The sequence below is a fragment of the Belonocnema kinseyi genome, chromosome 8, assembly GCF_010883055.1.
Source record: "Belonocnema kinseyi isolate 2016_QV_RU_SX_M_011 chromosome 8, B_treatae_v1, whole genome shotgun sequence".
NCBI lineage: Eukaryota > Metazoa > Arthropoda > Insecta > Hymenoptera > Cynipidae > Belonocnema > Belonocnema kinseyi.
This window is the reverse complement of record NC_046664.1, coordinates 22288131-22300690: the sequence shown is the minus strand read 5'-3', so window position 1 is coordinate 22300690 and position 12560 is coordinate 22288131. Positions and strand designations below refer to the sequence as shown.

Sequence of the window (12560 nt, the reverse complement as noted above, 5' to 3'; positions counted from 1 at the left end):
ACTGTAATTTTGTATCAAAATAAAAACAATAAAAATTGAACTATTTTTATTATTCTTTTTAGAGTTAATTTTTTTTAACATAAGTGGAACAATTCTGTTTTTATTTGAAAATTGATATTTTTACTTAAAAATTGAATTTTTAAGTGAAAAATTCGACGTTTGGGTCGGCAATTAATAATTTTGGTTAAAAAAAATTCGACTGTTTTGTAGAAAATTTGTCTCATTAGCTTAAAAATTCAAGAATTTGATAAAAAATTAACTTTTTCTGTTAAAAATTCAACAATTTTGTTGAAAATATATATTTTCTTGAATATTCTTTTTTCTTTGTGGGAAAATAATTTTTTAACTGAAAATTTGAAAAAAAAATTTGCATTGAAAATTAAATTATTATATTGAAACTTCGTTTTTTTTTTTATTTAATTGGACTGGTTAAAAAATCGAGTTTTAGAGGATAATTTATATTTTATAGCAGCAAAAAATTCTTGAATAAAAATGAACTTTTTTGTAAAGAATGAAAATTAAGCTGTTAAAAGCTTCGTTTTTCTTGCTTAAAAATTAATTTTTCAAACTGAAAATTTGACAATTCCATTTTCGGGAAAAATTTTTTTTTTCATTAAAAACTAAAGTATCGTTTTTTTATTTATTTTATATAATTAAATAACAAATAAACATTTTTTGTAGAAAATTAATCTATTTGGCTCAAAATTCAACGATTTTGATAAATTAATTTTTTGCGATAAAAAAGTCATGTTTCTTGTTTAAAAGTTAACTTATTTGTAAAAATTCTTCTCTTCGGGATAAAAATTCAACTGTATTCTTTAAAAATAGTTTTTTTTATCAATTTAACTGATTGGCAATTCGTTTTTGTTCCAAAAAATGGATTTTTTAATTGAAAATTAACTTTTCTTTCTATAAAATTAATTTTTTAAGCCAAAAGTAAATTATTTAACCTGAAAATTAATTTTTAATTTGAAGATGAATAAAAAAATTCAACTTTTATTTTTTAAAAAGTTATTTTTGTTTTAAATTAACCTTTTTTCAAAAAATATGCAATTTATTTTCATTTCTTAATAATTTTATATTATCAAATAACAAATAAACATTTTTTGTAGAAAATTCACCTATTCAGCTAAAAATTCAACGATTCTGATAAATTAATTTTTTTCGGTAATTTTTCTTTATTAAAAATTTACTTCATTTGTTGAAAAATAAACTGTTCGGGTTAAAAATTTAACTATATTCTTAAAAAATATATTTTTTAATAAATTCAACTGGTCGAAAAATCGTTTTTTTTTTGTTAAAAATAATTTTTTAAACTAATTTAATTTAAATGAAATTTTGCAGTTAAAAATTAAACTTTATTCTAAAAAATTCGAATTTCTTTCATGACAACTAAAATATTATCTTAAAATGTGTTTTTTATTTAATTTTATATTACTAAATATCAAATAAACATTTTTGTGAAAAATTCAACTTTTCAGGTTAAGAATTCAACCCTATATTAAAAAATAGTTGTTTTTTTGAAATCAATTCAAGTGGTTGAAAATTCGTTTTTCTTTTTTTTATTAATTTGTTAAACAAAAAATTTGACGCTTCTGTTTTTCTTTAAGAAAAAAATTAGTTGAAAATTCAATAGAGTGCTTCAGAATTTATTTTGTTCAAAATTTTTTTTTTTTATTCAATTTGACAGATTAGACATTCATCTTTTATTTATTTTATATTATTTAAATTAAATTCACCTTTTGGGTAAAATATTCAACTTTATTTTGAAAAATTTGTATTTTTTAGTTGTAAACTATGATATTATCTTGAAATTTTATTTTATTCAAATGGTTGAAAATTCGTAAATTGGTAGAAAATTTATAGTTTATGGTAGAAAAATCATTTTTTGGTTTAAAATTAACTTTTTGGTATAAAACTCAACTGTCTTCTAAAGAATTCGCAATTTTCCATTGAATTCAGCTGGAGGAAATTTTATTTTCCTCACTTAGAAATTATCTTTTTTTAACTGAAAATTTGATGATTCTATTTTTGTTTAAAAGAAAAGATTTTTTAGTTGAAAATTCGTTTTTTTCCAGAAAATTAATTTTTAAGCTGACAATTAATGTTTTAAACTGATAATTAATTTATAATTTCAAGATGAATTTAAAAAGTCATTTTTTATGGTAAAAAAGTAGTCTTTCTCATTTAAAAATTAACTTTATTTGTTAAAAATTCAACTGCATTCTTCAAAATTAGTTTTTTTTTTATAATAAATGCAACTAGTTAAAAATTCGTTTTTCTTTGTTAAAAAATATTTTTGAGCCAGAAAATTTGACTATTCTTTTTGTTTAAAAAATCTTTTTTTGAGTTTAAAATACAATTCAATTATACAATATTTAATTTAAATGCATTTTTCGGGTTGAAAATTCAACATATTGTAAAAAAAATTGTATTTTTGAATTGAAAACCAATATATTATCTTATTTTTTTTTTAATTTAATTCTACTGGTTTAAAAAGGGTGGAAAAATAATTTTCCTCTCTTGAATAATAATTATTTTTAAATTGAAAATTTGAAAATTTTTATTTAAAAAGTATATTTTTTCTTTGAAAATTCCTTTTTTCCTTGTAAAAAATAAATTTTTTAAGCTGAAAATAAATTTATAAAACTGAAAATTAATTTGAAATTTACAGATAAATTGAAAATTCATCTTTTATGATAAAAAAGTCATCTTTCTTGATTGAAAATTAATTTGATTGGTTAAAAATTCAACTTTTCGGGTTAAATACTTAACTGTATTCTTAAAAACTAGATAAATTTAATTGGTTGAAAATTCATTTTTCTTTAATAAAAACTAATTTTTAGACAAAAAATTTGATTATTCTTTTTTTGTTTTATAAACATTTTTAGTTGAAAATTCCACATAGATTGGACATTCTCATTTTATAAATTCCATCATATTTAATTTAAATGCACTTTTCGGGTGGAAAAATTAAACTTTATTCTAAAATTTTTTTTTCTTTTTAATTTTTTATAAAATTAACTTTATTTGTTAAAAATTCAACTTTTCTGTTTAAAGATTCAACTTTATTTATAAAAAATAAATTTTTTCATCAATTCAACTGGTTGAAAATTCTTTTTTCTTTGCTAAAAACTAATTGTTTAAACCAGAAATTTGACGATTCTGTTTTTGTTTCAAAAAATAGATTTTTTAGTTGAAACTTTATTTTCCTTTCTATAAAATTAATTTTTTAAGCTGAAAATAATTTTTTTAAACAGAAAATTAATTTTTAATTTAAAGATGAAAGTTGAAAATTCAATTTTATTCTGAAAATTTATATTTTTTAATTGAAAACTAAAATATTATATTGAATTTTTTTTATTTAATTCGACTGGTTTAAAATTTCTATATTGGTAGAAAATTTATATTTTATGGTAGAAAAATTATTTTTGATTGAAAATGAACTTTTTTGTCAAAAATTCAACTGTCTTCTAAAAAATTCGCAATTTTTCATTAAATTCAGATGGTGGAAAATTAATTTTCCTCTCTTAAAAATTAATTTTTTAAACTAAAAATTTGAGGGTTAAAAATTCTATTTTCTTCTATTTTTGTTTCAAAAAATAGATTTTTTAGTTGAAAATTCAACTTTTTTCAAAAAAGTTCGTTTGTATTCTTCAAAATTCACTAGTTGCTTAAAACTTTAATATTTAGTTAATAAACTTTTTTTTCTTTTAATTTGAATAGTTTAAACATTGTTTTTTTTTTTATAAATTTTATATTATTTAATTTAAATGAACTTTTCCATTTAAAAATTCAACTTTATTCTAAAAAATTTGAATTTTTTAATTGAAAAATAAAATATTATGTTCAATTTTTTTTTAAATTCGACTGATTGAAAAATCGCTTTTTAGTGGAAATTTTATATTTTATGACAGAAAAATCACTCTTGCTTGATAATCAATTTTATGTTGTAAATTTAACTGTTTTCTAAATAATTCGCCATTTTTCATTAAATTCAAAAAAAATATTTTTTAGTTAAAAATTCGTTTTTCTTTCTAGAAAACTATTTTTTGAGGCTGAAAATAAATAAATAAAACTGAAAATAAATTTTTAATTTAAAGATAACTTGAAAATTCATCTTTTATGCTAGAAAATTCATCATTAATTTTTCTTGTTTAAACATTAACTTTATTTGTTAAAAAATCAAATTTTCCGGCTCAAAATTAAACTTTATTCTATAAAATTTTTACTTTTTAATTGAAAACTAAAAAATTATGTTAAAGCAATTTTTTTAAATTTAATTCGACTGGATGAAAATTCGTATATTTGTAGAAAAATCATTTTTATTTGAAAAAAAAAACTTTTTTTTATTAAAAATTTAACAATCTTTTAAAAAGAATTCGCAATTTTTCATTGAATTAAGCTGGAGGAAAATTTATTTTCCTTTCTTGAGAATTAATTTTTTAAATTGAAAAATTGACAAATCTATTTTTATTTCAAAAAAAAATATTTTCTAGTTAAAAATTCGTTTTTCTTTCTAGAAAATTAATTTCTTAGACTGATAATGAATTTATAAAACTGAAAATTAATTTTTCATTTAAAGATAAATTGAAAATTCATCTTTTATGGTTGAAAACTCATCTTTCTTTGGTTGAAAATGATTTTTTTTTTTAAATTAAACTTTATTCTAAATAATTTGTATTTTTTAATTGAAAACCAATCTGTTTTTAGTTGAATTTTACTTCATTTTCGCTTCAAAAGTAGATTAATTGGTCAAAAATTTAATTTTTTTTGTTAAAAATTCGTCAGTTTGGATTAAAAATTAATTTTTTATGGTAAAAAATTCGTCTTCCTTGGATGAAAATGAACTTTTTTGTTTAAAATCCAACAATCTTATAAAAAATTTGTCTTTTTGGCTAGAAAAACCATTTCTTTTGGTAGAAAATTGGACATGTCTTTTTTTTAATTATCTCCTTTACCCTCAATGAAAATAATTTAATGAATGTTTTAAAACACATTTTTCAAGGAAACATAATAAATTTTTCTTTCTTGTTTCGCAATTTTCTACAAACAACAACTTTTTTGAATTTACGTATTTCATTAAAATTCTTATTAAAAAATTTGAAAGAATTCAAATAAAATTAATATTTTACTTGAATATTATTTTAAAAAATTGCACTATATTTATGAAAATTGTATTAAATTAATTTCGAAGAGATTCAAAAACAAAAAAGAAACATAATAAACAAAAGTGATCAATAAAAATGTCCGAAAAATAAAAATCCCGAAAAGTCAAATTTTCGAAAAACAGAATTTCTGAAATTATAAAATTGCCGAAATATAAAAATTCCTAATAGGAAAATTCTTGAGTAAATTCCCGATCAGTTTATATAAATAGTAAATTTGAAAATTAATGAATAATAAAATTCCCTACAGATAATAAAACAAAAAATTTTTCTTTCAAAAATATTGATTATTATACTATATATTTATTATATATTCATAGAAAAATGATTTGATCCAAATATTATTGTATTTTTTTTTAATAAATAAAATTTAGTAAAAAAAATACATTTTTTGAAGAGATGGCTGGAAAAACCTGAAAAATAAAAATCTGGATTTGGGAAACTGCCACATACTAAAACTCCTAAAATTATAAAATTTCCGAAATATGAAAACCTCGAACTGGTAAATTATATAAAATTATAGTAAAAATTAAATTTTTTTCTTTTTAAATTACAAAAAATGTTCTTAAAAGTCAAATTTTGTATTACTTTTCTACAATTATTGTTTTTTTATATTCAAACAATAATTTTTAAAAACTGTCTGCATTAAAAAAATGTCCCTTTTTAAATTTTGTTAATTTCATCGAAAATTTTCAATTTCAGTAGTATTCTAAATTGTGGAAAATTGTTCAATTCAGGGTCAAAATATAAAAATAAAAGTATGAAATTCCCGAAATATTTTTATATTTTTACCCTATTTTTTTATATTAATTCCGGATTTTTCTATTTCGAATATTTTCTTTTTCGGGAATATAAAAGTGTCGTGAATTTTATTTTCTAACATTTTTTAGTCTTTCCAATAAAATATCTGAAAGAAAATTTCAAAATTCCCAACACTAGAATATTATCCAATTAAAAAAAATGTACTTTAATAAATATTATTTATTTATTAACAATATAATAATTAAATAATTATACAAGAATTGAAAAATTAAACTTATAAAATATCGTATCTGAAAAATTCCCGACACTAGAAAATTATCCAATTTAAATAACTAAAATTTAGAACAAAAAATGAATTAAAAATACAATAATGAAATATTTTGATAAAAAAATTTTTCAAGTGTTTAGTGTATTTTCTGTAAATTATAGTTTGAATTTGAAGTCATATTAATTTTTTTTTATTTTTTTTTCAGCGCAAAAGAAGAATACAACAAAAAATTTTATAACAAAAGAAATAATTTTAAAAAAATTACTTGGCACAATTTAAAAAAATAATAAAAAATTTATTCGATCAAAATATTTCATTATTTCATTTTTAATAAATAAATAATATTGATTCAAAAAAAATTTAATTGTTTAAATTCGAATATTTTCTTTTTTCGCCAATTTTACAGTATCAGGAATTTTATTTTTCAGCATTTTAATTTTTTTAATTTATTGGCTAAAAAGATCGAATACGTGTTCAGATGCAAAATTAATTTTTTTGTCTCATAAAATTAATCGCCCTAATGCGAGAAATTCGAGAAAAATTATTTAAATTTTTTTGAACTTACAATTTTTGTCTGATTCCATTATAAAATGAAAAAAAAATTCCGACCAAAGTTGTATAAACAAATTCAAATTGTTTAAATAATTACCAAATACGGTAAACAAGAAATCTAATATTTTATTTATTAATTGGAAATTACTTAAGAAATAGTTGAAAACTTTTATAAAATTCTAAATTTAAAAAATAATTTTTAAATTTATAACTTTTTTACTATTCACTAGCAAAAAATAGACATAACAAAAATTTTCCATCATTTTTGAACTGAAAGGGAAAAAAAAATTCTTCCAAAATTTGATTTAAACGAACCGGCCTATTTCACAATTGCTTTAAAAATTCGATTTATTTAATATATAATTAAGGATCAATCTGAAATCCTTTTCCTTAATTTTTTTTGTCCAAAATTCCTTTTTTTAAATGTTGAAGGAATTTCTTCTTCGTCATCGGATCCTGTGATTATCCTCTTTACGGTTTTTTCTTTAAAAACCCGTTGAGAAGGCGGCGGCTGTTCAATTTGCAAAGTTGGTGCGGCGACTGCTTCTTTTTTTGTTGGCAATTGCCAATCGATTGGCTTTGTTTTACTGAAATAAAAAAAAATCTGAATATTTTCTAAACTAGAATCTCGATAATAATTAATATAATTATTAAAATTAAATATAATTATCAATATAATTTTATAAGGTTTATTATTAGCGTCTATAGTATCGCAATGAGGTTAGAAATTTCAATTTGGAGAATTTAAACAAATTTTTCTATTGATAGAAAAATTAGAGTAATTTTTTCTTTTATGCATAACCAATTTTCATGTAAAAAATATAAAATTTTCAAGTAAGAATTTTTGGAAAATGAGTAAAAATGACGACTAAAATTAGGATAATTAAAAAAAATTAATATAAAGCCTAAGAAAATTTGTCACGAATAAATTTTTAAAAATAGTAAAATTAAGAGAATTTAAAAATTTAATTGGTTATAATTTAAAAAAAAATTATATTTTATTTAAAAAATGGCAATAAAAAAATTAACAGAATTTTAGAACCCATAGGGAAATTATTTTAAATTCTTTTTCCAAGTTAGAATTTAAAAAAAAAATCTTCTCAAACAAATTTAGTGTAACGTATAAAAAATTTTTTTTTCGAAATTTAAGAGAATAATTTCTTCCTTTTTTGTAGCACAACTAAAGACATATGATAAATAAATTAAGCAAAACAAATTTAATAAAAATGAAATGAATTAAAAAATTACTATTTTAATTTTTTTTAATCCCTACCGAAACAAAAGTTATATTTTATAAACATTTATTTTTTCATAGCAAATAATACACTAAAAATATAGCCAAATTATAAAATTTCGGAATTTAAACAATCAAATTTTTTTCATCAATCTACTGATTAGAAACACAACAATAAAGTATTTTTATTTTTTTTCTATTCAATGTATTTAAAAAAATTATTATTTACATTTAAAATAACTATAATTGCAAGAAATTTTTTTCGACATTTAAGAGAATTATGCCTTCCCAGTTTTATATCTAAAATAAAGACATGTCATAAATAAATTAAGAAAAAAAAATTTAAGAAAAATTAACTGAATTTAGAGAAATTTCTAATTTACTAATTTTCTAAAAATTTCGACTGAAAAAAAATTATATTTTATAAATATTTATTTTTTTATAGCAAGTAATACACTAAAAATTCCCAAATTATGAAACTTCGGAATTTAAACAATCAATAATTTATTTTCGTCAATCTATTGATTACAAATACCACCATGAAGTATTTTAATTTCTGTTTCATATTCATCGTATTTAAAAAAAATTATTTTTTACATTTAAAATAACTATAATTGAAAAAAAACTGAAAGCAGGTTTTTTTTTGCATAGTAGCTTTTTAAATTATGGCTCTTGCAATAACAATATTATTTGTATATTGTTCTATTACATTGGGAATTTTTTCAATTATTTGTATTTAAAATTCAAACAATAATTTAAAAAAATAAATTAAGAATAAAAACAAAACTTTTTTATCGAAATATTAATAATATTAATAAATAAATTATATGTTTTATATAATAAACAATAATGTTCAATTCGATAATTTTTTAAGGTATGAATTTTTCAATATCGGATATTTTATAATTCAAAAATTTGCTGTCGAAAATTTTATTTTTCGAAAATTTTCTAATTTGCTAATATTATTAATTACTCAAAAATTGTATTGTTCGAGAAATTTTCAAGTCAGCATTTTGATATTTCGGAAATTTTATTTTTTGAAACATTTTCTTTTTCTGTAATTTAGTGAGTTGGGATGTTTCTTTTTCGAAATTTTTTAAAACTCCCAAAAAATTACAGTAATTTTGGAACACATAAAGAAGTTTTTTCAAATTCTTTTTTTCAATTTTTTTTTACTTTTATTTAAAATATATATATATATATATGACTTCACAAATTAAAAAAAAATAACTAAAATAAAAAAAAGTTATTTTTGCTAATTAAAAAACTTCTTACTAAAACTAAAATATTTTATAAATTTTAATTTTTTCATAGCATTAAATACTAAAAACTTTATATAAAAAAATTATCATAATTCTGAAACGCATAGGGAAATTTGTTTAAATTCTGAAAATAAACCATTTTTGAACTTATTACTACAATTTGGAGCCATTTTTGGTTTAAAAAAATCATTGGAGATTTTTATTTTTAATAACACGCTCTATTTATTATATTAATAAAAAGTAAGTCATTCTAAAAGTCACATTTCTGACAAAAAATAGTTTTTCTATGATTTTAAGAAACAAAATAATATTACAGATATCATTTAACAAAACTTATTTTAAATAAAAGATATTAAAACTTACCTAAAACATTTTTTTTAACCATGGTCAAAACGATTTTTTAAAAATAATTGAATTTGAATAAATTTATTATTTTTTCTTTAAAAAAATTCGCCTCAACTTTACTGCTTCCAAATTTTTAAATAAATTTTTTTATTGCTGAAATGGTCAAAACGATTTTTTTCAAAGAAAAACTTTTTAAAATTATTAACAATATTTAAAAAAAAAAAGTCCTAATTTATTAAATTTCGACCATTTTTAACAAATTGGTAGGAATCGAAAGTAAGAAAAAATAAAATTACGAAAAATATTGTCCAAATAAATTAACTTTTATAAGTTCTAAACTTTTTTAAAAATAAAATAATATTTTTTTCTTTTATAAAACATGAACGATAATATCATTTTAATTCCTAAAATCATAGAAAAATTATTATCCAGAGACCCGTTTTATTTGTATTTTTTTAACTTAATTTATTTAATTTATGAATAATTTTACTTACACAACATTAACCGTTGTCCAGGACCCATAAGGTTGGGGCTTTTCTGGGACAGAATAGTCCCTCCTGTAGGGGATTTTTTCTTCTTCTTCATCCGCTTTTTCTACCTCTCGTAATTTTTTTATTTCCTTGAGTTTTTCTCTTTCGGAATTTGCTTTTTGTTCTAATAAAATTTCTGCCTTTCCTTTTGCTTCTTCAACTTCAAGTTGTTTAAAAAGCTCTTCTTGAATTTTCTGCTCTTTTGCTTCTTCTTCTTGCTCAGATATGGACATAAAACCCTCTTCTGGCACCTCCCAGGAAGTTTCTATAAAATTTGAAGCAAAAAAAATTTATTTTGATTCAGAGTGGCCTTTTTAATCGAGGAAATTAGAAAAATCCGAAATGTTTAATTTAAATTCTCAATAATTTACACCTTAATTGAATTAGCACTTTTAAATAAACAATTATTTTAAATTACATGCTGTTATTTTTATTTTAACTCAATACTTTTTAAATTAGTAGTTAATTTTGTTAAATTTTAAGTATTTTTAAATGAATAATTTTTCAGCCGTTATTCATGCATCAAAATTTAATACTTTCACTTATAAACTAAAAATTGTGTTCAATTTCAAATCATTTAGTTTTAAATATGTGGCTTATAATTTCTCATTTTCAAATATATAGGCGAATATTTTTTTTTAAATGCATCTTTTTGAATTAATTTTTTTTGAATTAGTGGTTTAAAAAAGGAATATTTAATTGATTGATTAATTAATTAATATTTACAATTTCTTAAATTCAAACGGTTTTTATTCAAATTTCGATTTTATCTGAAAAATTAACAAAATTCCTGGTCAGAGAATAAATTCACTGTCATTTTAGGGTTTTTCCCAAGGACGACAAAAAAATTCCGAAAAATAAAATCCCCTTCACAGTCAAATTCCCGAATTGGACATTTCCTGAATGATAAAAATCTCAACAGTTTATAATACATATTATCGAATTTGAAAATTTCAGAAAAATAAAATTTTCGAATTTAAACAATCAAATTTTTTTTAAATATGTGTTATTTATTAAGCAATTTAGGGAATTTTTAAGTTCGATAATATTATAAACTGTACAAAATTTCTTATTCCAGAAGTTTCCAATTCTAGAATTTTATTATTCGGCCATCCTATTAACAGAGAATTTCCCATTTCGGGAAGTCTATTATTCTGGAATTTTATATTTCGCGAATTTAACTAATCTATAATTCCTCATTTCGGGAATTATATAGTTCTAGAATTTTATTAACCGCGAATGTTCCAATTCAAGATTTTTATTATTCGGGAATTTTATTAATTGGGAATTTTACTTTACGGGATTTTTATAATTCAGGAATTATACCATGCGTGAATTTCATCATTCGAGAATTTTCCGATTAGAGAATTTTTTTTGATTAAGAATTTTCTAATTTTCTAATTTGCTCAATCCAGAAGTTTCCAATTTGGGAATTTTTAATTTGAAAATTTTATTATTCCAGAAGTTTAATGATCGAGAATTTTTCAAATCGGGAACATTATAATTCAAGAATTTTATACTTTGGGAATTTTCCTAATGCAGAATTGTCCAATTCGGAAATTTTATTATCCGGGAATTTTATAATTCGGGAAATTCCGATTCGTGCGTTTAATAATTCGGGAATTATTTGAAAATATTCCTTATCGAGAATTTTCCAATTCGGGAATTTGATAAATTGAGAATTTTCCAATTTGGGAATATTATAATTCGGGAACTTTATAATTTGGGAACTTTATAATTCATGAATTATATCATTCGTGAATTTATTGATGAAAAATTTTCCGATTAGAGAATTTTACTGATCGAGAATTTTCTAATTCGGTAATTTGCTCAATCGAGCATTTTCCATAATTCGGGAATTTTATTGATCGACAATTTTCTAATTCCGTTATTTGCTCAATCGAGAATTTTCCATAATTCGGGAATTTTATTAATCAAGAGTTTTCCAATTCTAGAATTTTATTAATTGGGAATTTTCTTATTCGGGATTTTTATAATTCAGGAATTATATCATGCGTGAATTTCATCATTCGAGAATTTTCCGATTAGAGAATTTTATTGATTAAGAATTTTCTAATTTTCTAATTTGCTCAATCGAGAAGTTTCTAATTTGGGAATTTTTTATTTGAAAATTTTATTATTCCAGAAGTTTAATGATCAAGAATGTTCCAAATCGGCAACATTAGAATTCAAGAATTTTATACTTCGGGAATTTGCTTCATCGAGAATTTAACAATTCGGGAATTTTACTATCCGGGAATTTTATAATTCGGGAAATTCCGATTCGTGGGTTTTATAATTCGGGAATTATTCGAAAATATTCTTAATCGAGAATTTTCCAATTCGGGAATTTGATTAATTGAGAATTTTCTAATTTGGGAATATTATAATTCGGGAACTTTTTTAATTTGGGAATTTTATAAATCGGGAATTATATCA

The 12560-nt window shown here is 20.1% G+C and overlaps 1 protein-coding gene across 3 annotated transcripts in view; it reads right to left on the bottom strand.

Moving 5' to 3' along the window:
• Nucleotides 1-7077: 7077 nt before the first annotated feature.
• LOC117177673 (WW domain-binding protein 4) overlaps nt 7078-12560 on the bottom strand; it is a 137562-nt gene continuing 132079 nt past the window's right edge. For all 3 annotated transcript variants that reach the window (XM_033368498.1, XM_033368499.1, XM_033368497.1), the window contains 2 exons: nt 10086-10386; nt 7078-7337 (listed from right to left, as the gene is read on the bottom strand). In XM_033368498.1, the coding sequence (XP_033224389.1) occupies nt 7121-7337; nt 10086-10386 (518 nt within the window). In that variant the 3' untranslated portion in view covers nt 7078-7120. The remainder of the gene's footprint in view (nt 7338-10085; nt 10387-12560) is intronic.